This window comes from Malaya genurostris, chromosome 2 (genome assembly GCF_030247185.1).
Source record: "Malaya genurostris strain Urasoe2022 chromosome 2, Malgen_1.1, whole genome shotgun sequence".
Taxonomy (NCBI): Eukaryota; Metazoa; Arthropoda; class Insecta; order Diptera; family Culicidae; genus Malaya; species Malaya genurostris.
In genome coordinates, this window is record NC_080571.1 from 308,570,073 (window position 1) to 308,595,818 (window position 25,746).

At 38.3% G+C, this 25,746-nt stretch overlaps 3 protein-coding genes across 3 annotated transcripts; 2 read left to right on the plus strand and 1 right to left on the minus strand.

Moving 5' to 3' along the window:
• The first annotated feature begins 6,233 nt into the window (after positions 1–6,233).
• On the plus strand, positions 6,234–7,257 carry LOC131431029 (large ribosomal subunit protein mL62). The gene is made up of 3 exons (XM_058596438.1): positions 6,234–6,509; positions 6,685–6,867; positions 6,926–7,257. The coding sequence occupies exons 1-3, from the start codon at positions 6,351–6,353 to the stop codon at positions 7,181–7,183; spliced, it is 600 nt and encodes a 199-aa protein (XP_058452421.1). The 5' UTR covers positions 6,234–6,350; the 3' UTR covers positions 7,184–7,257.
• A 134-nt stretch (positions 7,258–7,391) lies between these two features.
• Positions 7,392–8,426, minus strand: LOC131431028 (18S rRNA aminocarboxypropyltransferase). Its single transcript, XM_058596437.1, has 3 exons — positions 8,046–8,426; positions 7,777–7,961; positions 7,392–7,716 (listed from the first exon to the last, which is right to left on the minus strand). The coding sequence occupies exons 1-3, from the start codon at positions 8,342–8,344 to the stop codon at positions 7,433–7,435; spliced, it is 768 nt and encodes a 255-aa protein (XP_058452420.1). The 5' UTR covers positions 8,345–8,426; the 3' UTR covers positions 7,392–7,432.
• A 164-nt stretch (positions 8,427–8,590) lies between these two features.
• On the plus strand, positions 8,591–22,927 carry LOC131431026 (eukaryotic peptide chain release factor GTP-binding subunit ERF3A). Its single transcript, XM_058596436.1, has 9 exons — positions 8,591–9,317; positions 15,515–15,706; positions 15,778–15,924; positions 15,991–16,339; positions 16,407–16,680; positions 16,747–16,833; positions 16,899–17,075; positions 21,155–21,323; positions 21,380–22,927. The coding sequence occupies exons 1-9, from the start codon at positions 9,026–9,028 to the stop codon at positions 21,421–21,423; spliced, it is 1,731 nt and encodes a 576-aa protein (XP_058452419.1). The 5' UTR covers positions 8,591–9,025; the 3' UTR covers positions 21,424–22,927.
• The last annotated feature ends 2,819 nt before the right edge of the window (positions 22,928–25,746 follow it).

Consider the following 25,746-nt stretch of genomic DNA (forward strand, 5'->3'; position numbering starts at 1 on the left):
GCATCGTGCCAATTATTGAAGACATATATGCAATAAAAAACACTGCAATGCCAAGAGAACAGTTGAGAAAGACATAAAATCGTTCATGAAACTCTACACACTTAAAACCATTTCTTGAGCTCGGCATAATAAAATGCCGAAACTGATCAGCAACACGTAAATTTGCTGATTGCTCAGTAATCAATACGCATGTTTCTGAACTTCGTTAAATGCATTCACTGATATTTCGGTAAAATGTTTCATTTTGCCGAAATTTGGCATAATTGCTTGCTGAATTTATCAGTAAACAACAGATATGCCGACATCAGCAGAGATGTTTGCTGAGATTTCGGAATATGCGCTAGCAGTTGCCGAGAATCAGCACGACAGGTGTCATTTATTGCTGCGTTACATTTTCGCTTCGCATTGTGCGATTATTTTCTAATGAAATCCTCGAGTGAAAAAATGGATAATCTTCGAAGAAGCGTGGAACCACTTGCAAGTAAAAATATTGAATAAATATAGTGACATGTTTCGCTTTATAAAAAGCGACTTTATCAGAGCACTCGCGATTATAAGGGAAAAGCACCCAACACGGGGCTCAAAGCGTCCTCGAGACAAAACTTTGGGGGATATGCGAAAAAATAATCCAATGCATGGAATAATTCAATAGATCAAAGTAAGTTTATTTTTTGAACAATACCGTATATGTCTCATTAAATATTGAACATTTTTGTAAGCCAAAAATCAATATATATTCTTATTTTCATATGTCCAACTCGACTGAAGGTGATTGCATCTGGAAACGCCGCTTTTTTTTTATGCTACATGTTTTCAGGTAGAGGTTTTAAGCACTACTGGCAACAAATTTGTAAGCCTCCTTTAAGTGTTAATAAAATTTTTGATCCTGAATGGCGTGTTTATAATGTTGAGAAATTACAAACAAAATTAATTGACTAGCTTTTAAAATACTGATGATTCGGTAATTTATTTTTTTCATTTTTTCGTTTTGTTGGATTGCCGAATATTCAGTGAACGTTCCACTGAGCAAACAGTAAATCTTATGCTGACGATTTCGGCAATATTTGACGTTTGTCAAATTTGAGGGTGCCGAGACGCTCAGTAATTTTATTTTTGCCGAGATGATTGCTGATTACTCGGCTGTGCAAATCTCGGCATTTTTTTGCCGAGACTCAGCTAAAAAATTTAAGTGTGTATATCACGTAATGGAACTGTCTTCTACTTGGTTCATTAGTTCATAGCTTACGAAATTCTATATGCATTTTTCGCAGTGTATGATTATGAGTCAAAAATGTTTTACCTCAGTGTAAAATTGAACCCACAACAAACTTTGACTCGCACACATTCTAATTTCGTATATGAATAGATCTGCGCACTCTGCATCGGTGTGAGTAACAGAGACGTCAAATTGCTCAATAGTCACTCTAATGCAAACAAGCTCAACAGAAAGTAGGTTCACTCATCAGTTGAGTTTTTTTAATCAACTTGAAGTTGTATGTGATCTGGCTAATTTAATTTTTCCGCTTTTGGATGGCTTTCTGTTGGATACGATACGTTACTTTGGCGCGCACGAATTTGACATTTCTCTTCCCTACTTATATGTACGAAATTCGATGCGAACTCGCCTGAAAGCGCCATGCTTGCTTTGTATATTACTTGTTCGTGAAATGTAAGAGCTGGATATCTTGATAATGTCTTTGCCGGTGGCAAGGATAAGGCGCTCTAGCAAGTGCTATAGTAGCCAACATCTCGGGCATTCTTTTTATTTCTTTTTTTTTTCCTTCTGGTTGGCGTCGCTTCACTTGAGAAGACACCGATTGATGGCAACTTAGCCTATATTGCCAGTTTATTTTCGTTTATAGTCAAATGGACTTTCTATTCCCTGGACTACAAGCTAAGATCTCGCTATGTGGATAGACGAGTCGCCAAAGTACGGATAAAAATTTTTTTTTCTCGCGAAATACTCGAATTTTCACTGCACTAACACGATACAACGTGCTCACCCGTTGAGAGATTCACCGGAAGTGTCTCGGCCATTAGATGGGCAATCAGAACACTCAGTATAAAGTAAAGAAATAATCGAGTTTATTAAATCGAGTAAAGTCCTAATTTCCTTATCGAACACACTTAAACCCAATTTTCGAGCTCGGTAGAATAAAGTGCTAAAACAGATCGGCAACACACTGATTTTACTGATTGCTCAGTAATCAATATTATGTTTTGAGAGATTCGTTTAGTAGATTTACTGATATGATTCGGCAAAGTACATCTTTTTGTCGAGATTTGGTAAAATCTTCTGCTGAATTCATCGGTGATTAACAATTATACCGATAAACGATATAAATCAATTATACCGAGATCAGCAAATGCGTTTGCCGAAATTTCGTAATGTGTTAGCTTTTGCCGAAATTCGACTAGACATCTGTCATTTACGTTTCAGATTTTCGCTTGGACTCGCAGTTATTTTCTGACAAAATATTTCGGAGAAAATTTCCGGTGTCCATTAGAAAAAAATGTAATTAGTCCAAAAGAAAGACAGGGAAATCTACGATCTATTCAGTAACTATAGTAACCTCAAATTGTTCATTTTGATTTTGGTACCTCGTGGGTACCGATTTGTGCAGAAGTGCACATGACTGTTTTGATTATTTTACGTTTCGCATTCAGCTCATCAGTGCATTAGCAGATTATGTTGACTGCTAATGCCACCTCGCGGATCAACATAATCCGCTAAGCAGACGTAAAGTCATTGCTATTTACAATGCACTTATTTACACCGAAGTGCTATGTCTATCCTGACGTCCCAGGCGAAAACGAATTTACGACTTTATGGCCGCAAACATATTTTAGTCATTTTGGTTTTGGTACCTCGTGGGTACCGATTTGTGCAGAAGTGCACATGACTGTTTTGATTATTTTACGTTTCGCATTCAGCTCATCAGTGCATTAGCAGATTATGTTGACTGCTAATGTCACCTCGCGGATCAACATAATCCGCTAAGCAGACGTAAAGTCATTGCTATTTACAATGCACCTATTTACACCGAAGTGCTCAAATTGTTGTTGATTATATATAGAAAACCTCCTTTCACTCTACCAGATCCTTTTTCTGTCGGAAAGTCATTAAAGGTTATGTCGAAGAACTGCGAAACGTAAAAATAAAAACTAGTCATGTGCACTTTAGCACAAAACGGTACACATGAGGTACCAAACCCCTAAATGAAGACCGGACTAGTTTTACTGCACAATTTCCAAGTTTTTTCCACTTATTTTTTAAAACTAAAACTACATACCTGTACAATACTTTTACTTCACGTAGAATAACAACAAATCTTCTTTCCATATGAAGGTAACACCTAGATTTCACATTATATTTGCAAGAAAAAAACAACAAACCGTTCCAGTAAGCTGAACGAATATTTCGTGCAGTATGTCGTTCAATAAGCGCTCAACGACCAACAAAATAGAACCGCCTGCTGAGAGGGCGATAGCATGGCCTCCCAGCAGCCCTCTTAGAAAAAAAACGTTCAACGGTGGTCCTTCGTTGGTCCAACACGTTTGGTCCTATGAAAGTCCACTCAATCGTTCAACGGGAGGCCAACACGGGACCTTCGTTTGCCGATTTTGAAACAGACCGTTGAACCGAATGTCATTATTTTCGTTCAACAAACCCGACAGACAGAGGTCCAATGTTGAGCCGTTTTTAATATGAGGAGTGTCGTATCCTTTGCGATTCGTCTCAATTTCACAATACATCTTACTCTGGCAACTGTTCTTGAATCACTCCTCGATTTTTATTTTCCATATTTCTAATATCTCTGTCATTGTTTTCAAATATAGCTTACTTCGATTCTCTCAGTCGAACGTAGTAAAGCTATCAAATTTACTCCATCGCAAGAATACTTAGCATTTCACATTCATTCTTATAAATTTTATAACCCTTCTGATATACACTACAAGGAGTTGGAGTCCCGTTGGACTAGTTTTACTGGAGAATTTCTGAAATTTATTCCACTTATTTTTTTAAACTAACACTACATACTTGCACAGTACTTCTACTTCGCGTAGAATAACAATAAATTTTCTTTCTATATGAAGGTAACAAACACTTTTTACTATATTTTGGCAAGAGAAAAAACAACAACAACCCGTTCCAGCAAGTTGTACGAATATTTCGTGCAGTATGTCGTTCAACAAACGCTCAAGGGCCAACAAAATAGAACGGCCTGCTAAGAGGGAGAGAACTGGATTTTAGTTTATAGTATGTTCACATTAGCGCTGATATCAAGTGATATACGGATATACTTGATATCCGATGATATCATGTGCGATATCACTTGATATCCCATACAATTTGATGTCAACGCGTATCACCATTTTGGCATGATATCCGGGATATCATGTACGATATCATGTCGAGTTGTAAAAAATCGCAACTAGCAACACGGATAATGGCATTGAACGCACTCATTTATGAACGTCACTTTGAAAGTGACAATAAACAATCATTATAATTTCAAGGTTTTCAACGAATATGGCGTTCGGAGACCATTTATTGAAAGACTTCAATTATTGATTGAATTGTAGGAGAGAAAAGCAATATTATTGATCTTACTCCTAATGGGAACATTCAATATGACAATTTGATTGTCAAACGATATTATTTCGATCATATGTGAACACTCCCACGTGATATGCATATCATCTCGGTATATCAAGTGATATAAGCGCTAATGTGAACATGATATTAGGATCACTACACTCAGAAAAATATTATGGTAACAGTTACTATATAGAGGGCCAACCTGACCATGCGAGTATAGTGGTTTTCAGCCGACTATTAAATCAGATGATTTCAACAATAGTCAAGTTCATGTTTACTATAAATGGTATCTGCTCTCGAATAGTAATATTGAACAGTATATTGTATGAATAACTAATACGATTGAGATGGTTAGGCTAACCATGACCGAATCTTTATTTACATTGTAGTTTTCGCTATAACCAGAGCCATGGTATTTTTAACATTTCACTTCTAGTTATTTCGAAACTAAAGGCAGTGGTTGATTCAACAATGCTGAAGATCAGCAGAACATGAGCTAATGTTAAAAAGTTTTATGAATTTGAATTCTAGAACAAGAACAACAAAATAGTTTCATGGAATTTTATTTTATTTTCACATCATATTAAATGATGACATGCCTAGTGAAATGTTGAATAGCAACGTGGACACTGAGGAGCATTGTTTGGTAGCAGCAGTTGATCAAAGGCTCTGATGTCCGGTGATTTTTTTCCTGAAGCAGGAATGAGCAGCATGAAAGAAATTAATAGCCAAGTCCAGATGTAAACCTCGTTACCCACCTGCGATATGTTGGATGTTATTTCTACAGCGACCGATAATGAATAATAAATCGTATACGAGACGTTGATTTCACTGGAAAACGTAGCCGTTGCCGGAAAAATGGTTGAAAAATTGAATTTCAATGACGGAAACTATTAAAACTACAAACTTTACTCACCTGCAAGACCTACCAAATTACACAAAGTCATCATATAAAACATTTTTTCATATCAATCACTGATGTGTTACCCACGTACGAAATTTTCTGTTATATTGTAACTTTATGTGACAATAACATAGAACATTCGTTTATTGACAATTTGTATAGTCAGCACAAATGAAATACATAGTCGGTTAAAAACAAAAAAATACACGATAATGTGATTACTACATAAATTCTGTTGATATGGACTACATGAATAGTGTTTTCAAACTTCATAATCGTCTATCAAACCATGTATCTATTTATGGTAACATTATTATACTGTGAACATATTCACATGGTAGCAATAACTATTTCGCTTCTCATATATCAAGGCTCAAGAGCAATTTCACCTTACTAGAAATTGTGAGTTTAACTATTTGTTCTTATATTTGAGATGACTACCATTGTCAGTATGACCATGCCAGAAAAGTCATTAATACAAATAGTTTAGTCAAGTCGTAGTCTTTGTTGTCTAGTAATTTATACAATACAGATGGTGAATAGTCATATATCATGCTCTTTGCTACTATTTTAGCGTATAGTAGAAATGACAATGAAAAACAGTTTGCGGTTACTATGGTTCTTTTCTCAGTGTAGATTTTTATTAGTGTAGGTGTATATTTCCCTTCACATTACTTTCCCAAGCCACCTGGCACCTCTGTTTATGACCGTTCTCTGCAATCTTTTTCTTCTTCGCTTCGAAATGATTAAAATGTCATTTTGAAACAGACAGCTTCTTGTTTTATTATACGTTCAAAACATTGAATACGCGTGGATATTTTTCGACTTGAAATTTTGTCCACGATGAATAAAGTTGGACTAAGTTTACTGCAGAAATGCATGAGTTTAAGAATTCTAAGCCCTTATCATGCTATGGAAAGAAATTATAGTTTTAAAAGTGACCTTTCTTTGGACAGAATCTATCCCTCAAGCAACTTACGATTATACACCGTAAATCCACCGGTAAGACGAATGATCTGGGGTATGTTCATATCCTTATTTAGTTAAGTTTAAAACCCAAAATCATGAGGGACATCAATATACGTTGAATAGATTGCGCGATTCAGCCACTAGCTGATTAATCTTTTAAGCGAATAGTATTGTAATTTGAATAGTAATGTTACAATGCAATCAACAGCCATCAGTCGACAATAAGTTCAACGGTTTCATTCCACTTGATAAATTGGACATCACATATAGTCGAAGTAGTGGCCCTGGTGGTCAGAATGTCAACACCACCAACTCCAAAGTTGACGTACGGTTTCATTTGGAAAGCGCTGCCTGGCTTTCCGAAGGTACCAGAAAGCGACTGGCCGAACAAGTGAGTAATAACCTTTTTTTTATCTTCACTGTACTTTACTTTCATCTACCATAACCAGCACAAGTCTCGTATAAACAAAGATGGGTATTTGGTTATAAAAAGTGAATTGACTCGATCCCAGCAAATGAACATGGCCGATATTCTGGAGAAATTACGAACATACATTCGTGAAGCGAAAAAGCCTCAATCTGCGGAATTGTCTCCAGAAACAGAGGAAAAACTAAGACGTAGACACGAGAAAGCGACCAGGGAGCGTTTAGCGATTAAGCGAAATCGATCGCAAACGAAAGCAGATCGCCAGGCACCAGTTATGTAGTAAAAAACAAAAATTAGACCGTTATCAATATTCTGTTAGAATAAATAGCAAATAAACGTAATACTTTGGCACAATCATGATTCTAAATTCGTATGTGGAAACCAGTTTAGAAAGGCTAAACTATAGTGTACAGAATAATTTCATGCCTAGTAGATCTCCGTACCTAGGCATTCTTTCAAATTATGTCTTGAATAAATTTGGAAATCAGTGAAGTTTTTCTAATGAATAATTACTTGAAAAAAAAAACATTTATTCACTACTATCACTTTCACTGGGAGGTAGATCTAAATCACGATTTCTACTAATTTGTTCGTCTTTAGCCTTTTCCAAATATTCATTCTGCACCTCAAGAATCTCCTTACTACTTTGGCAGGCCGAATACAGATCTAGTAGCTCAGCATTCAGCTCTAAGAATGAATGTCCCCATGAAAACTTACTCAGATACCACATGGCTTCTTCTTTGTATCCGGTAATGTACATGGAAGCGGCTATCGCTTCTACGCACGACAACTTGCAGGGTTTACCGTAGTTAACTAGACAAAAACAATACTTGTATTAGAAGCAAACATTTTTTAAATTTTCAATTTAGTTACTTGGATTAGCAGCGACAAGAAAGGGTAATAGACGGGGATTAGGAGACTTCATTTTGTTGAAAGGTGTTTCAGCAAGTCGAGCCCATGAACAATCTACAACAGCGATTCCGGAGTTTTCTATGATGGTTTTGTCTAAAGGACTCACGCAGTTGATACCAACCGGAGTTAGAACTAATCCTGGAAATCTGTAAGTTTTTTTTTTGTAAATTTGTGTTCTTAGACGCTGTCACCTTCTATTTATACCGTTCAGCAATGCAGGTACTACTTACTTCTGTCCTAACCGTAAGTTGTTAATCATTCTATGCCGTGCAAGTTTTCTACCGGAACATTTTTTGGGATCACAATGATTCAAATCCCACATACTGACTGGGAAATTGGGTGGTTTTCCAACGTCGAATTTATTCTCCGGTATATAATCAGTGGAAGAACTCTCATTGGTATCTTCTTCACCGGAGCTGTCTGTTGAACTAATCGCTAGATCTGCAAGATTTTCCGCTAGCCTTTTGTGTTTGCCACTGTTTGCAGTGGTTCGATGGCTTTTCTTTCGAAAATTAAAAGATTTCTTCATTCTGTCGGGTGATGATAATGAATGTGTTGACAGGTTGACAGAGTATAGGTACTGATACAAACAAGTATAGGTACTGATACAAGAAATCTGTAGACGAGGTAGACGAAAACAAACACGTGCCGTTCAAGAAACCGTCCTTCGGAATTTTCGAATGTCAATAAGTTGTCTAACCGAGCTGTCAGTTTTGACATTTGCCGGAGAGAAAGCGAACAAGAGCATAAAACGGAGCGGATTGTACGAGTATAAAAAATCAGTCTATGTGGCCATCTTTGACGAATGTGGTTTGAAAGGAGTGTAGCGAAAACGCGTGTGTGAATTGGAAATCGTTGATTTTTCACAGGTTTTCTGCCACGGGCACCTGGAGCAACATTTTCAAGAAACCCTGGACGGTTTCCTACCGGTTGATTGATTAGTTGCAGCTGGACACTCAGGATTTGACCCCATTTGTGAAAGGGGTTATTTTTTCTGTTAGTCGGTGTCTCCTTTTTCGGTTCTTTTGTTCCCGTTCCTCCTTGCGGTTTCGGCACCGGACGTCGGCCGTTTCTGTGGAGGAAAGGTTTCGAGTTCTGTTCCATCGGTTATCCAAACCAATAGCGGAAGCAGGAAACTAAAGAAGTTTACGCAACCTTACGTTGTGTGACACGGTTTTCCCTAGTTTTGTGAATAAGCAAGAGAACAAAAATGGCCCAAGATAGTGACTCGAACGAGATTAGTGCGAAATTCTCCACCCTAAATGTGAATGCACTGGAATTCGTACCGAGCTTTGCCACTTCGGCTGCCTCGGCCGCCGTCGTAGCAGCAGCCGTAGATCCCGTCCCAGCAACGGTATCCAGTACCACAGGTACATCCTCGTCTGGTGGTGGCAATTCGCCGACATCTGCCGCGGCCACACCGACGCCTCCGTCAAGCAGTGCGGCACCCACTCCAATGGATGTCAAAGGAGACGAGGAGGCCAAAACCCCGGAAAATAATGGTAAGTGTCTAACATATTGTTCGATACATTCCACGCAGGATATCCGAATTTATAGCGTGAAAGTGACGTACGCTCAGAGAAGAAATCGTGGGCGAAAATTGCCGCTGTTGTAATCAAGTACAAGGGAAAGTCCTTACGTCACTTGAGTAAAAAAGCTTGCGTTGTCTGAATGATGATCGCTGTTTGCTTAGTGGAGTTTTGTTCCAGCATTTGCTTTTTTCTCTAGGATACTTTGTAGTAGAACATAAACCTCATGGTATAGTCCTGTTTTTTATCGGAATAGAAAGGAAAAAAACTGTGTCCGGTTTCATTCGGATGTTTTCCAGTTCCTTCTGGTAGTGAAACAAACCTATCGAATGTTACGTACCCCTGTTGTTAATTGTTCTTTACACGAAGTTGTAATGAAATCACCTTCGCTACGCGGAAATCTTGTATAGTTAGATTACTATGACATTACTGCGATTGCTTCTCAGAACGATTGGTCGCAATTTATAAATTATGAAGAATGCGATTCATTTCTTTATGAATATAGGAAATTCGGAATACTTTTAATGTTGTGTCGCAAATAATCTCATTGACTCTATTCCTGGAGAGTCTAGTTCCTAACAAGAAAAATATTTTGCTAAGATGTTATTGAAAGTATTTAAGATCCTGTAAATTTCCGTGCATTTTTATTGTAATATGAGTTCGTGCAGTTATAGAGCGAGCACGTATCTGCTCAAACCCTATGGATATCATACAGAATATTTTGTTTGCTTTCGTCTTCGATTCAACCGTGCAATAGCAATATATATTGAGCTGTTAGTGTAACTTAGCAGTTCAACATGAACCAATAAGCATTCGTTAAGTTAAAAATATTTGCGAAAAACTTCAAATTTTTTGCCGAAGTATCAACGTTTAACTGTACGCATAGCAGTACAGTACATCGCCGAATAAATATAGGTTCGATCAGCCTATAATATATTTATCAGTTTGCGCAATAAAGAGAACTAATCCGGAAAGTGTTTAAGATACGTCAACGTTACACTATTTTAAACAAAGAGTAACAAACTACAATTTGCTCAGCACCCTTTGCTCTCTCTTCCTCAGGCTGAACCATTCTGGTGTGGTCTAGCAATGAAACTATCTAATTTGTGATGTCACGATGTCCGTCACATGCTACCTACCGTTACTGCGAGGATTGTTGAACTTGCACGCAAATCTTTTGAGAATTGGTTTTTGATGCACGGAGCTTCGGTGGATGCGATTTTATGCGATGTATACGGCATGATTTCCACGAATTTTATTGTAACAGCAGTGTTACGAAATGGAAAAATAAAGATTCTTCAATTCGTTTTTGTTTCGGTTTATGTTTTCTATTCTTATATATGTATAAAAGTTTTCATTAGTACTAATACTGTGTCGACATAATCCCATTGAAACGATCTGAAACATGCCAAACGACAGTCTGATGTATTGACAAAATTCAAAAAGAAGTACATATCTGGAAAGAACTCTATATAAAATCGATCGTCCCACGACAAAAGGGCCTAACTGCAAATGACAGTTTCTCTTTGTTTACTTTTTCTTTCGCGATTTACCGAACTGATTTTATATTTAACGCTTTAGTCTTCGCAAAACTTTCAAGGTAAAACTACAAGCTTTTGATTTATATTGGAAACTTTAGAGAATTTGTAATAATGGCTCCGTAATAATCAAAAGAGAGAGGCTCTTATTTGCAGTTAGGCCCTTTTGTCGTGGGACGGTCGAAATGTTCAAAACGACGTATGTAACAATGAGAGATTCTCTTTGTTTACTTTCTCTTTTGATTATTACGGCACTCTTACCAATCATTCTCTCCAATTATTTACCGATAATAATAACTAAAGCTATCATTTTTAAATCTGCTCTGGAGAAATTACCGAAAAAAGCAGGAATATTTTGCAATAATCGAAAGAGAAAGTAAACAAAGAGAATCTCTCAATGTTACATACGTCGTTTTGAACATTTTATACAGAACTGTTGAATTTTCCTTCTTGATCTGAAGTCTGAAACAAAGCGCATAATTTGAGAGAGCTGATTGCAATAGTAATCTGATCATTTTGACGCAGGGCCTGGCCAAAAACATTGTGTTTCGTCCGGATCGCTAAGAAATTGACAACGTACAAAGTGCTGAGTTTTCCAAATCCACACGAACGTCAACCGAGCTTTGCTAAATTTAACAAATTAACGCTGTTGCACGATTGCAGTCTACGTCGAAACGGATTGTAAGCGGTTGTCGGATTAGTGAAAATTCACGAGTAAGAACCATCAGTTTCAAACGAAAAAGCGGCTGAATTTTGCTTTCTAGTGCTTGATTTGGCTTGCAATATGCAATTTCGGAATGAACCGTAAATGGTGGGAAACTTAGATTCGTAACATGTACGAAGTTCAGAAGTACACTGAAATGTAATACAATGAGTTTAATATTGTTTTGCTGTACCTATGCTACCAACTTTACCGATTCATTGGTAATTATACCGATTTTTGGACTTGATACGGTAATACAGAGATGCACTCTTAAAATATCGATTTTTCAGTTTTCGTGCAAAAAATACCGATTTTCATTTTGTGTTTGGTTGTGTGTTGAACCAAGCGGTGCGATTTTTTTCCTAAATACCGGTCCGTACTCAATAAATTTATAGAGAAAGATTATGTACAGATTAATTTTATACAGTTATTTAAAAAAAAGTTGGCAGCTCTGCTCTGCACAGCTAATAAATCACTGGAAGTGATGCCATTTTTCTGTTATTCTTCAAAACTGGAATAATGGAGTGATAAATACATACTTCAGACTAATAGCCTATCACATGTAAAGGTGTATCGAAAAGTAGTTAGCAACATTGATTATTGAATAAAAAAGCGAAAAAAAACATATTTTGAGATCAGTTTTCGATATATTGTAGAAAAATTACATTGTTATGCATTTCACTGATTAGATTGAAGAAACTCCTAGTTTATGTGAAACGCTCGCACTTTGGAATTGACATTCTTCATTAAATTCTGCACACTTACTTTTGTGACTTTCCTGGTGGCAGCTTTTTTGAACCATTGCATGTTTTGGGACACTTTACCTTCCTTCCGAAAGTGCCGCTTGACAATTGCCCAATACCTTTCAATTGGCCGAAGAACTGGGCAGTTCGGTGGGTTAATTTCCTTTTCCACGAATTGTACATTATTTTTTGACAACCACTGTAGAACGGAGTTGGCGTAGTGGGCTGAAACCAAATCCAGCCAGAAGAGAGGCAGCATTCTCTTCTTCAAACATTCTTCCTCGTACATCTTGGCGTTAATTGTGCCCTTCGTGAAGAAAATCGACGATCGCAAACCACAGGTACAAATTGCTTGCCAGACCAACACCTTCTGCCCAAACTTTTCCATCGCCACCGTGGTGTCAGCGTCGTCCAGGTCCTGGTACACCGATTTCGTATAATATTGCGGTCCGGGCAGCGCTCGAGAGTCTTCCTTGGCGTAGGTTTCGTCGTCGATCAGGATGCATCCATCTTTATTCTGTAGAATCCGGTTATACAGTTTTCGCGCTCTTGTTTTGGCCTGAACTTGCTGTACCAGGGACTTTTTCAGCACCTTCCGTTTCTTGTACGTTTTCAGGGAGTTCCGAACTTCGATCCGTTGAATCATCCCGATGCTGGTGTTGAACTGCTTGGCCAAATCCCGCGTCGACGCCGATGGGTTTTTCCTGATGTACTCAACCATTTTTAAGTCCCGGCCGGGCTGGATGGGACCCGTTTTCCTTACGGATCGGGGCAAATCCTTCATGGAAAGGGTCTTACCGAACTTCTCGATAATATTTTTGACACTGGTGTGGTGCACTTTCACCGTTTTGCAATTTCGTTGTACGTGACACCACTTTCTGAGCACCAAGTGTGCATAATCTCCAATTATCAAGAAGAACGTGCCATTTGAGCCAATTTGTTCTTATAGTTCTCCTTTAATAACATTCAGTGTAAGATTCTATTCCATCATGAGGAATAGTTGTCGGGTTGTTTGGAACGATCTTCCACATTATCCGCAACGCAAGATTATTAATCGGTCTCGACACACTACAACGACGGGAAATAACACGCGCTCTAATAATAGTTGGTATCTTCAACATATCTTCCCGTTTTGAAGTTTATTTTAATGTGCAGCTCGTTTTTGACTTCAATAAAAACCGCCATCCAGGTCGAATGAGGGAAAACTATATTAGGAATTTTGCAACTAATTCTCATTAGAGAAAAAATCTACTATCAACTTTGTACCGAACCAGAGACATCAAGGAAAAAGCAATCGATTTTTTTCAATATGTAAAATATTCAACAATTCGGTTCTTTTAGGAATCCAAAATCGTTTCCATGGAGCTATTCTTGATATTATCGTCTTTGAAAGGCAGGCGTCAGTTATCATGTAGTTCGCACCGTGTGCAATTTGACGCCCGAATTTTTTCTATCTTTTACCCCACCTTATTGGTTGTAGACGGATAATGACACAGTATTTAAAAAAAGCTTTTTCTCTCGGTGAGCATTAGTATTGATCTAATTCATAGAAAAAAACAACGATTATGGGGCTATTGAAAATAATCGCCATTCACGCCAAACCAATTATCCCCAAGAAATGTTTGCGATATTTTCTATGAAATAAGAAAATCGATGGCTTTGCTGAGGTTTTATTATTCCTCGCCATTATCTTGAAGGATTCATGATTAGTAGATCGATATGCGTCAAAGATCTTGGTGTCTTTCTCGATGAGCAGTTATCGTTCAAACAGCACATTAACTACATTGTTGCGAAAGCTTCTTGCTGTTTGGGATTCATATGTAGTATGACTAAGCACTTCAATGATATTTATTGCCTGAAGACTCTATACTGTACATTCGTTCGTTCTACTTTAGAATATTGCTCAGTTGTCTGGAACCCTCTTTACCTTAATGGAGCTCATAGAATAGAATCTATACAACGTAGATTCGTACGTTTTGTTCTTCGACGATTACCTTGGCATAATCCACATCAACTGCCGAGCTATGAAAGTCGCGGATTGGTCTTGACACACTACAAGTACGACGAGAGCTGTCGCGTGCTTTGATGATAGCTGATATTTTGAATGACAGGATTTACTGCCCCGCTTTGCTTCGTGAGGTTAACATCAATGTTCGTCCTCGTGCTCTCCGTAACAACGCCTTTCTTCGACTACCTTTACGTCGCACCAACTATGGAACAAACGGTGCCGTTATAGGCTTGCAAAGATCGTTCAATCGAGTATCATCTGGATTTGACTTCAACCTTCCACGCAAAACAATTCAAGCAAAATGTTTACTTAGTATTAGAAATTATCATTAGGACTACAATGTGTCTGTTGATTTTTACAATAATAAACAATAAACAATAAACTCTGGGATATAGCCGGTACGATAATATTTATTGGATATTTTGAGTTTCGATCTCAGTTCCAAAATAACTTCTCTCAAAATTTATTTATATTTAATTATTTCGTCAAGTAAATGTAGACTACATATAAATTGTTTACAATATTCACTTACATACTACGCATTATTTCTACGACAAAGCTGAGATTTTATTTGATTTTTTGACATAGTAAGGTCAAGATGGTCGCAGTATTGATTGTAATGACGCATTATTCGATTGACTGGACTGTATTTTGCATCATTTGTTCTAGCATGTTTTTCTAAAAATAATTTCCTGGAACGTAGTTGACGGTTAGGTATATAAAAATTTTACTGCGATAATAATGGAGCTGATTGAATGCGTTGAGAAATGTCACTGATAAAAAAAGTATCACGAATCAATCATCACAGTTGCGGAAAAAAGCGAATTATTACCAAATATGTATCATCATCTCATATTTTCTCAACTTGTCGATTTTCAATTTGGGACTGATATGCAAGTATGGGCAGTGCTGCAGCTTCCCGAATACCCAAAAAAAAGTAGGTTTAATTTTTGGCACCGTTTTCTCATACTAGTTTATGAAGTTGTTTTTTGAAGCAAAACCGGAAAATATTCAATCGACACAGTGACCCGATTTCGATTCGACAAACGAAGATGAGGGGGAACTGTTTTTTATTAAATATTCAATACGTGTCAATGTTGTCTAGCTGAAATGAATACGATTCTAACCATACAGCAAGGTTTTGTTATAATAGCTGTTTTTGTTTCCGTCTTTTACAGAAAGTGAGCCTCTAGACAGTTGGGACGCGGAGGAAGACTCAATTTTGACGCCCGAAGATGAGGAAATGGAATTGGACGATGTCGAGGTGGACGGTGAAAATGCGGTCAAAGTATCCAAAAAGAAAATTCCAAAAGTTGAAGAAAGCAAAAGCAAGAAAGAGCATGTGAATGTAGTTTTCATCGGACACGTTGGTAAGTGTGTTTTTCTTTAAATAATTTAAGGGCATACAGTTTGTGAATACTACATTGGATACTACTTTCAGATGCCGGTAAATCCACCATCGGTGGCCAGATAATGTCCCTCACAGGAATGGTAGACAAACGAACTTTGGAAAAGTATGAGCGAGAAGCACGTGAAAAATCCCGAGAAAGCTGGTACTTATCGTGGGCACTTGACACAAACCAAGAAGGTTGCATGGCAGAAGATTTTTGCTAAACGAACCGAATTATTCTACGTAAAACAAATCTTTTTTCAGAACGAGACAAAGGCAAAACGGTGGAGGTAGGCCGAGCCTATTTTGAGACTGAGAAGAAACATTTCACCATCCTAGATGCACCAGGACACAAGAGTTTTGTACCGAACATGATCGGAGGGGCGGCCCAGGCTGATCTAGCAGTATTGGTTATATCAGCTCGAAAAGGCGAATTTGAGACCGGTTTTGATAGGGGAGGGCAGACGCGAGAACATGCGATGTTAGCGAAGACAGCCGGGGTCAAGCATTTGGTCGTGTTGGTAAACAAAATGGACGATCCAACGGTGAATTGGGACGTGGAGCGGTACAACGAATGCAAAGACAAAATTTTACCATACCTCAAGAAGCTGGGGTGAGAAATGTTTTTCCTTTCGCTTCCATTCGCCATTGAATTGAAAATGTTTTCTTCCTGCACCCAGCTTCAATCCTGCCAAGGATCTGACATTTATGCCTGTGTCTGGTTTTACTGGTCAAGGTCTTCGGGAACAGATTGACGAAGCCATTTGCCCGTGGTACCGAGGGCCAGCCTTTATTCCATTCATTGACGAGCTGCCTTCGCTGAACAGGAAGACCGACGGTCCTTTCATTATGCCGATCGTGGATAAATACAAGGACATGGGAACGGTACTGATGGGTAAGGTTGAATCTGGTGTAGCAAAAAAAGGAACCAATCTACTCGTGATGCCTAATAGAGTATGTTTCAATCTGACAGGAAAATTATTCTGTACTAACTAAACGTGTGCTGGTTTTCATTTCTAGACTCAAGTGTCAGTCGATCAGCTGTGGTCGGATGACGAGGAAGTGACAGCTGTGGGGCCTGGCGAAAATGTCAAAATCAAAGTGAAAGTGAGGACCTTATGCTAGAGCGGTTTGTTTGGTTTTCTTATATCATAGCGATTTTCCGATTCTAGGGCATAGAGGAAGAGGATGTCTCACCCGGTTTCGTGCTGTGCGACGCTTCCAATCCAATCAAAACTGGCAAAGTTTTCGATGCGCAAGTAGTTATCCTAGAACATAAATCAATTATCTGTGCGGGCTATTCGGCGGTGATGCATATACACTGTGCAGCGGAGGAAATTACTGTTAAGGTAAATTTACGTTTACTCATTTAGATGTTTGATTGTAACAGGAAACGGGGCTACCCTGTTTGACATATCGTCATATGGCATATTGTCATTCAACATAACGTAGATTAGCATTATGCCGGTTGACTTAAAACTCATTTTGCATATTTGTTATTTCGGGATAGTAACAATTTGTCATTCAATTTTGTATTCGTGATCTCGCGCAATGCCTAATGCGACTACGCCAAATCGCTTTGGCTTGTGTGTTGTCCTACCTTGCGCTCATTCTTTTGGACCTAACTGACAGTTTTTAGCTTTGGAGGGGCAATAACAGACCTCTAGTCAGTACATTGGTAGCGAAAGAGCCACTGGACCTGATTTTACCATATTGCTGATCCAGCACCAGGATCGGTAATATGGTAAGTACAGAACTTGATTCAGTTCCAGGTTCAGAGCATGGATCTGGAGCTTCCTTCAAAATCTGGAACCTGGGCTTCCTGGTCCAGGATCCGGTTCAGTAAAATGGAAGTTCTAAATCCAAGATCTCCAGGATCTGGGCAACGATCAGTCTAGGTCCAAGTCCTCATCCACGTCACTAGACTAACATTTATGATAAGATCAGATCCTGCCTTTACATCTGAACCTGGACCAGTAACATGGTATACCCAGGTGGATGAGTTATGGGGGAGTAGTCTTCGTCGACCAGAGACGTCCATCTTCTGTGTGTGACGAAGAGCAAGCGAAGTTTCGCCCCTCGCACTGACAACATATACACAACATGTTATATAGAGTATGCACGCATCATGAGAGCACGTGTTTATTTTCTTTTACCTCTAGCACTGAATCGCACAAAAGTGCTAAAGCAGAGCTCTCAAATTCTCTGAGGTGGACGCAGATATTTTCACAGAGGTGTACACGCCGGGGAGCACTCTGGTGTATGGTTTGCGTAGAAGATGTATGGGGCACGCGAAATCAGCAAAAAACCTGTTTTAATCCACCTAGTGGTGTAATGATGCCGTTCTCATATCAATCATACTATCATATATAATACTGTGGTATTCTTCAAAATAATTTTCTTCGATTCTTAAAAGAATAACCGAAATTGGTTTGTTTGACCGTCTACTGATAAAAACTATCAATTTGAAAAGAGTTGAGGTCGATTTAGAAAACTGTTTAAGGTTTTTCCCCATTTTCAGTGATGGTATACAATTTTTAACCCACTTTACCCTATATTTCCGGATCCGGAAGTCGGATCCGCATGAAATTCAGGAATTACGTATGGGACCGCAGGACCTTTCATTTGAATCTAAGTTTGTGAAAATCGGTCGCGCCATCTATGAGAAAAGTTAGAACACATATTTGCTTATTTTTTTTTGCACATTTTACCCCATGACTCCGGAACCGGAAGTCGGATCCAAATAATATTCAGAAATTTTTTATTGGATCTCAAGACCTTTCATTCGAATCTAAGTTTGTGAAAATCGGTTCAGTCATCTCTGAGAAAAGTTAGTGCACTTATTTTCACAATTTTTTGCAGATTTTACCCCATAATTCCGGAATAATCCAAATAATATTCAGGAATTTTGTATGGGACCACAAGACCTTTCATTTGAATCTAAGTTTGTGAAAATCGGTTCAGCCATCTCCGAGAAAAGTTAGTGCAAAAAAAACGACAGACATTTTGCGTACTCGACGAACTTAGTCGAATGGTATATGACACTCGGCTCTCCGGGCCTCGGTTCAAAAGTCGGTTTTCACAGTGATTGTCTAACCTTTCTATATGAGAAAGGCAAAAACAATTTATCTTGGAATTTTCGTTTTTTCTTTCAAATTGTACATAGCAAGGCCAGATCTACTCTCTATTAATTGAAGTTCACAGAAGTTTTCGCTCACCATCACGCGCCAGTGACCACTTGGGTGTATTTAAGCGAAAGCACGTAAGAGCGATTCATGTGAAGAGAATGTGGTACTCTCGAACCAGCTTCTTTCAACACAAGCACACACTCAAAGTCTGTCTAATGGACACTGAGAAGAACGCTTTCCTTGTTGTGTGCTGCCCACCGAATGCATCAGCAGTGAAGGAATGAAACTTACGCACTAGTGTCCAATTTAGTGCGTCCTAAATAAAATAAAATTTAGAGACGCTGATTGTTTAGAGATGATACTTTCAGCAAGAGCTCTCAAATCGGCAGGAAATGTTTTAATAACTTCACCTTTTTAACGATTTCTTATAAAAACTGACGAATTCATTTGAAAAATCATAGTAAAAGAAAAGTTTTTAGTCTATTGTTAAAATGTTAAAATGCTCGGATATAACAAATACAATTCTTGTATTCGAGAAATCAACATTACACTGGTTTCTGTTAAAAAAAAATGTTGGTCCGCAAAAACCTAACTTTACCCAATTTCACACATTTCTGACGATTTTCCATGTTAGATCGAAGTTTACAATGAAAAAAGTAGTAGTCATCACTTTGAAATCGATTTTCTTCTACTCCGAGTTTACTTTTATTGTTGATATCTATTTCTACTATTAAATAAACGAAAAAATCATTACTGTCGATATGAAAATTTCCGGGAGAACCTTATTTTCTTGGTTCCATTGTTTCAGCTCTGTGGGAATGTCTGCTTTTAAAAGTTCATATGGCATCTTCATCTTTTGGTTATCATATATATTTCGGCTAATTGCGCTTCGGCTTATTGTGGTAGGTCAGTCGGCCTTATATACTTTCCGTCTTTCGTATTTCGACCTTTTATTAGGCTCCTGAATTATGAACTTGTAGTCTATATAGAATTAAATTTTGAACCTAAATTTGGACCTGGATTCTGGAACAGATTACCGGAACTGAACACTGGACCTGAAGTCTGAAACTGGTCTGAAACTGCACCCTGAACTTAGATGCTACAACTAATTTCAGAAACTGAATTTTGGGTTTATATTCTGTACCTTAAATCTGCGTCGGGATCCTAGAATTGAGTTCCAGATCTGGATTCTGGAACTGAATGCTCTACCTGGCATCTGAAACTGAGTTGGAAAACTAAGTTTCCAGCATGGAATCAAATTCGGAACCTGATTCCGGGACCTTCATTTTGGACTTGACCTGATTTCTGAACCTGGAGTCTGAAATTGAATTCCGAACCTGAATTCTCGGTTGATTTTCCAGAAGGCCGTAACAGCAAGTGACAGTTTCTCTTTGTTCACTCTCTCTTTCGATTATTGTGATGTGATCTAAAAAGATTTTCTTGGATTTCACAGTTCTGTTTGGAAGTCGAACGTTTCGAGCATCATTCTATGCAAAGAGTTAAGTGATAAACTTGTAAACCGCTTGGTAATTAATAGAAGAGAAAGTAAACAAAGAGAAACTGTCACTTGCTGTTACGGCCTTCTGGAAAATCAACCGAGAATTCTGAACTTCAATTCTGTAGCTGAATTCCTGAACTGAATCCTAAACCTGGAACTTAATACTGGCCCAAACTCTGGGCCTGGATTTCCGAACTGAATGCTAGACCGACATTCTGGCACTGAATTGTGAAACTGAATTTTAGACCTGAATTGAGGAACTTCTGAACCTGAATCCTTAGATTTTGGAACTGAATTCGGTATGTAAATGCTAGACCGGGATTATATGTTACATACTTCATCAAAACCGCCGTCGGAGTTCGAGAAAAACAAGCATGGGCCATGCGTTTTGCTCTTAAATGCTCATTGATTACAACAATTTTAGAAAATATTGATTTTCATTTACTTTAGCCACTCAGCAGTTTAACATACTCCGCTAAGGAGACGTAACGTTTCTGCTACTTGCAGAACCCAGATACTCAGTTTTTCAGTGCAATGTCTTGACTAATGTGCTGAACGAAAAATTGTCTCGACATATACTGGCCGTTGCAGGTAGTGATCATTTAGGTGTTAGCCAAATTTTAATCGCATATTGATTTTTGAATATCAGTTAAACACAACTCATTTCAATAATATTGTTCACAATAGATTTCATTCATCTACTATTTTAATGAAGAAATCAATTTTTGTTTTGCGATATGCTAATATATTTTGAATAATCCAAATGATGCGTATTTTCGGTATTTTCTTTTCTCCCCCACAGGCTCTCATTTGTTTAGTGGATAAAAAGACTGGCGAGAAATCAAAGACGCGGCCACGCTTCGTCAAGCAGGACCAGGTCGCCATCATGAGAATTGAATGTTCTGGGTTGATTTGTCTCGAGCAGTTTAAACTCTTTCCGCAGATGGGTCGTTTTACGTTGCGAGATGAAAGTAAGTCTCGTCGACTAGCTTCAGAATGTTTCACTAATCGGTTTGCTTATTCTCAGACAAAACTATCGCCATTGGTAAAGTGCTGAAGGTTATTGAGTAAATGGGTAACCATTGAATCAATCCACAACCAACTGATGTGCAACTAAAAATGAACCAACAAACCAGCAACAACAAATATCAACAACGCTATCTCGTCCTCTGCCGTTGAAAATTTATCTGACGAAAAACAGAATAGAACAACCACACACTCAGCCAGTACTAACATTTGTCGCTAACCAATTTGATGTGGTTTACAACGTGCAACGCATTGTTCTTGTTATGATTACTTTTTATTCCTTCGAATTGCTTTCAAAGCAAGCAAAAAATACGTTTTCGATGATATCTAACCACTATCTCTCCGAGATTCGTTCACTGTTCTATTTCGCATTTCGCTTGAAGTGATTGGTAAACAAAATCTCCTGACGCAGATTTATTGGACTTATGAATACAATCACGCGTATAAGTGAAACTAATTGAAAATATTCAAATCGCGGAAGCGGAGGACTGAAATTATATACAATAAGAAAAAAAACTACACAGTTAATGCTAACAAAAATGATGATAAAATTTGGGACATCATACGCATCAGGAACAATAATCTTAATGATAACACGATATTGTAACGAAAAACTAAGTCCAAGACATAGACAACCGAGCGAGCGAACTTGGAGCTGAGTGATAGAGTAGCTCGTCAACGATCGTGTGTGCGGCGTTTTAGTAGAGTTTTGGATTCTGACACAGAAAGAGCAAACGATTGAAATCGAAATCTATAGCCATTAACAGAGAACCCAATGGACACATGCTATTTGAGTAAACAAAGTCTATTGAGCAAAATCAATTGTTATTTTTAATTTGTTTCACGATAAAATTTGCTTATTATTGTAAGGTTCTTAGCTTTTTGTATTGGCAGTAGGAAGAGCAAACACCGAAAAAATATGCTTCGCGAATACACACCAGCAAGAAGCATTTACAAAGGACATAGAAAGGATTTTTTACGCAGGGGTCATTTCTGAAGCCAGATCCAAAAACCAAGTGCTTCTCAACTTTTCGATACTTCATGTGAATGTTTGATGGTGGTTTAAATGCAACGACGAGTGAATGTGTGATTGACTAGTGCTGAAAAGTATAGATAGCTGGCGCATCGTTCTGTACCAGAGTCATATAGCGCCATTCAATAGAAGGAATGAGATGAATGCATGTGAAAATAACCGACATGAGAGTTAGTTTAACTAGTGCTATTACGTTATGAAGCAACAATTAAAAAGTAACCCAAACACGCGGAGAAAGGAAAAGTACACACACACACGCGCGCATGGCAAAAATGATGGCATGTTTTGTCTGAAGGACAGCTACAACACAAAAACAATAAAATTGTATTGGAAATAAGTAAAAGGGTCATGTTGAAACGAATGCCGCTAGCAGAAGCAGAAAATGGGAACTATTCTACATTTAATCAAAACAGCAATGGAAACTCCTTTATCTAATTATTATTGCAATTTTTCCGTTTTTTATTTGTTTATCTTTTAAAGAAAAGAAGTAATAATAAAACATCCCAAAACAACTAACGTGCGTAGCAATTAGCCGTTTGTGTGACCGAAGTCCAAACAATTCTATCTAATTTCAGGATGGAATAGCATTTGTATTCCGTACCGTCTAAGCTCAATATAGGCGCTCTAGAAAATGACTGCTTATTGGGTGTTCAGTCACAAGTGATGACTTTTCAGCCCTATTATATACATGATTTGGTTATTACCATGAAGACATCATTTGCTTCCGCAATTCTGTGATTTTTGTGTAGGGAAAATTCTAAACCTACTTGGATTGTGTAATGGGGAAAAGGAACTTATATGCTAACTTACTAACTAATGGCGTTTTCGTTTTTAATTTGCGCTACACCGGTGCAGTGCTACACTGATGCATGAATAAACGAACATAAATGACGAAAACATAAACAGTAACCATTGACGATTCCATTGCACAGAGCTACACCAAACTTTTGATGAGTGCTACACCAGTGGTATCGGTGCAGAAAAAGTGTAGCACTGGTGTAGTGCAATTGGTAAAAACGAACGGTTTAGGTGCAGCTTTCGCAACACCAGTGTAGTGCAATTTAAAAACGAAAACGACATAATACAGAGAGCGAATCGATTCAATTGAAGATTGCATCGATTTTTGTCGGAATATGCTTTTAATATTATGTGACTTTACATCTAATGGTTCTATATTTTTGATCTGTGTAACTCATTTGTACTGAATCAGGGGGGACGCCTCAAAATCATTTTGCCCTTAGTCTGGATCATTTCACATTTTCTCTGCACCAAAGTTTACGCTGCTATTGTAACACTTTCCGAGTATTGCACCGTAGTATCCTTTCTGATGGCTTCGTCAGCGTTTCAGTCATAAAGGTGGTCATCGCTTATTTGACGTAAGGTTTGAGTAGCCGACGAATGAATGTTGGAACCTCTAATCATTTAAGTCCTTTTTATCCGAAACATCCAGCCGTTATGGTCAAAGCTATCGAACAGAGACAGCAGATCTCACTATAATGATTCTCGTATATGCGATGACAACTGGAGCTCAGATGACTACTGGAGCCGTTACCTTAGTTTTAAAACTATGCCTCTGGCATCTTGGAGCTAACGCAGAGTGCCATACACATACACATATAGAAGAAAAAAGAAAAAAAATCCAGTTCACAATAATATTTAAAAAATCATACATCGTTGTTTGGCAGTCAAAATTAGCGATCACGTATCCGAAAAGTTTCTCGCATCATATGGAATTCCATGAAAGGCCATTTGGACCTTTAATTTTCATTCTACTTCAACGAATTTAATTTTGCTAATGATGTCAAGATTTACTACAACATCCTTAGCTCAGATGACGCAGCCTTTTCCCAACGGCAATTTTCAATCTTCGCAGAGCTGAGCTGAAGTAGACCACCCGTAGTTGCACTTCGTTATTGTCCGAATGAGTGAAAATGCAAATCATTTTCACTGTGCATACTCACTCAAAACGTTTCTTTACATGGTCAATAACGGCGCCGGCCACGACTAAAGGCTGTGCTACTAAGGAAGGGAAGGAATGTTTGTCCGATACTCGTTGTTTCTAGAGACCGCGGGTACCACTGTTTCTCCACGAGTATCACAGGATAGGAGATGTTTTAGTAGGGATGGGAGAAGAGTCTTGGTAAACAATATATTTCAATAGATAATACGGTGTACGAAACGATAAACTTGCAGAATTCATAAAACTACAGACAGCCGGCTGACAGGAAATCTGGAACATTATTCATTTGTCAATTTCTCTACTTTTGTCTTTACGATGAATAAGTAATTCTTAATATATGGACCTATTGAACTATTTTATTAGGTGTACAACTTTGCTTCCACCGTTTTTTTCCAAAATTTAAAGCTTTATTGCGAAAAAGTTCTTACAGATGTATTATTCAAAGTATTGTCCGTCGCTAGCGACAACTTTCTCCCATCTTTCCGGAAATATTTGGATCCCGGCTCGAAAAAAGGAGTCCTTTTTTGACGTTATCCATGAAGCAATCCATTTTTCCAACTCTTCGAAGGATTGAAAATGTTGATCTGCCAGGCCGTGTGCCATCGAACGGAATAGGTGGAAGTCAGAAGGGCGACATCTGGGGAACACGGCGGGTGGGGCAAGACTTCCCATTTCAGCGTTTCCAGGTACTTTTTGACCACTTTGGCGACGTGAGGCCGAGCATTGTCGTGTTGGAGGATGACTTTGTCTTGTCGCTCTTGATACTGTGGCCGCTTTTCTTTTAGCGCGCGACTAAGGCGCATCAGTGGCGTTCGGTAGCGATCTCCTGTGATGATTTCACCCGGTTTTAAGAGCTCGTAGTAAATTGTTATTCATCTTTGAAGGTTTTTTCTCTTCCACCATCATGTTTGTCTTCGTCATCGAAATCACCATTTTTAAAACGTTGAAACCACTCCCGACACGTTCTTTTACTCAGAGCAGCATCACCGTAGGTTTCTGAAAGCATTCGATGCGCTTCAGTTGCATTTTTTTCGAATTGTAACAGAAAAGTAAAACTTCCCGCAAATGGCGAGAATTGGGCACTCAAACAGACATTTTCGAGCGTGAATAATACGAAAAAAACAAGAAGAACTGTCACTGAAACGGCGATGAGAATTCGTTAGGCACTGTACACACTCACTTTAAAGGCATTATCATCTATGTATTTTAACCAGCCTCAGCCGGTACAAAAAATGATCATGCGATGAAAAACTTTCTCGAAATTTGCTTTCAAACCAACCTATATTCTGGTCCGTAGCTATAGTCGATTTTCATAAACGACATTTTCGTGTAACAATAACCGGAAAGTAAAGTCTTTTATGCAAATGATACAAAA

Excerpts from the sequence above, each read along its gene's own strand:
- LOC131431029 (XM_058596438.1), top strand. The coding sequence starts at position 6,351 with ATGAATAAAGTTGGACTAAGTTTACTGCAGAAATGCATGAGTTTAAGA. Across the intron at positions 6,510-6,684 it reads TATACACCGTAAATCCACCG|CCATCAGTCGACAATAAGTT; the intron begins GTAAGACGAATG and ends TGCAATCAACAG. Across the intron at positions 6,868-6,925 it reads GAAAGCGACTGGCCGAACAA|CACAAGTCTCGTATAAACAA; the intron begins GTGAGTAATAAC and ends TACCATAACCAG.
- LOC131431028 (XM_058596437.1), bottom strand. The coding sequence starts at position 8,344 with ATGAAGAAATCTTTTAATTTTCGAAAGAAAAGCCATCGAACCACTGCA. Across the intron at positions 7,962-8,045 it reads AACTTACGGTTAGGACAGAA|ATTTCCAGGATTAGTTCTAA; the intron begins GTAAGTAGTACC and ends AAAAACTTACAG. Across the intron at positions 7,717-7,776 it reads TCTTGTCGCTGCTAATCCAA|TTAACTACGGTAAACCCTGC; the intron begins GTAACTAAATTG and ends GTTTTTGTCTAG.
- LOC131431026 (XM_058596436.1), top strand. The coding sequence starts at position 9,026 with ATGGCCCAAGATAGTGACTCGAACGAGATTAGTGCGAAATTCTCCACC. Across the intron at positions 16,340-16,406 it reads CCATACCTCAAGAAGCTGGG|CTTCAATCCTGCCAAGGATC; the intron begins GTGAGAAATGTT and ends TCCTGCACCCAG. Across the intron at positions 17,076-21,154 it reads CGGAGGAAATTACTGTTAAG|GCTCTCATTTGTTTAGTGGA; the intron begins GTAAATTTACGT and ends TCTCCCCCACAG.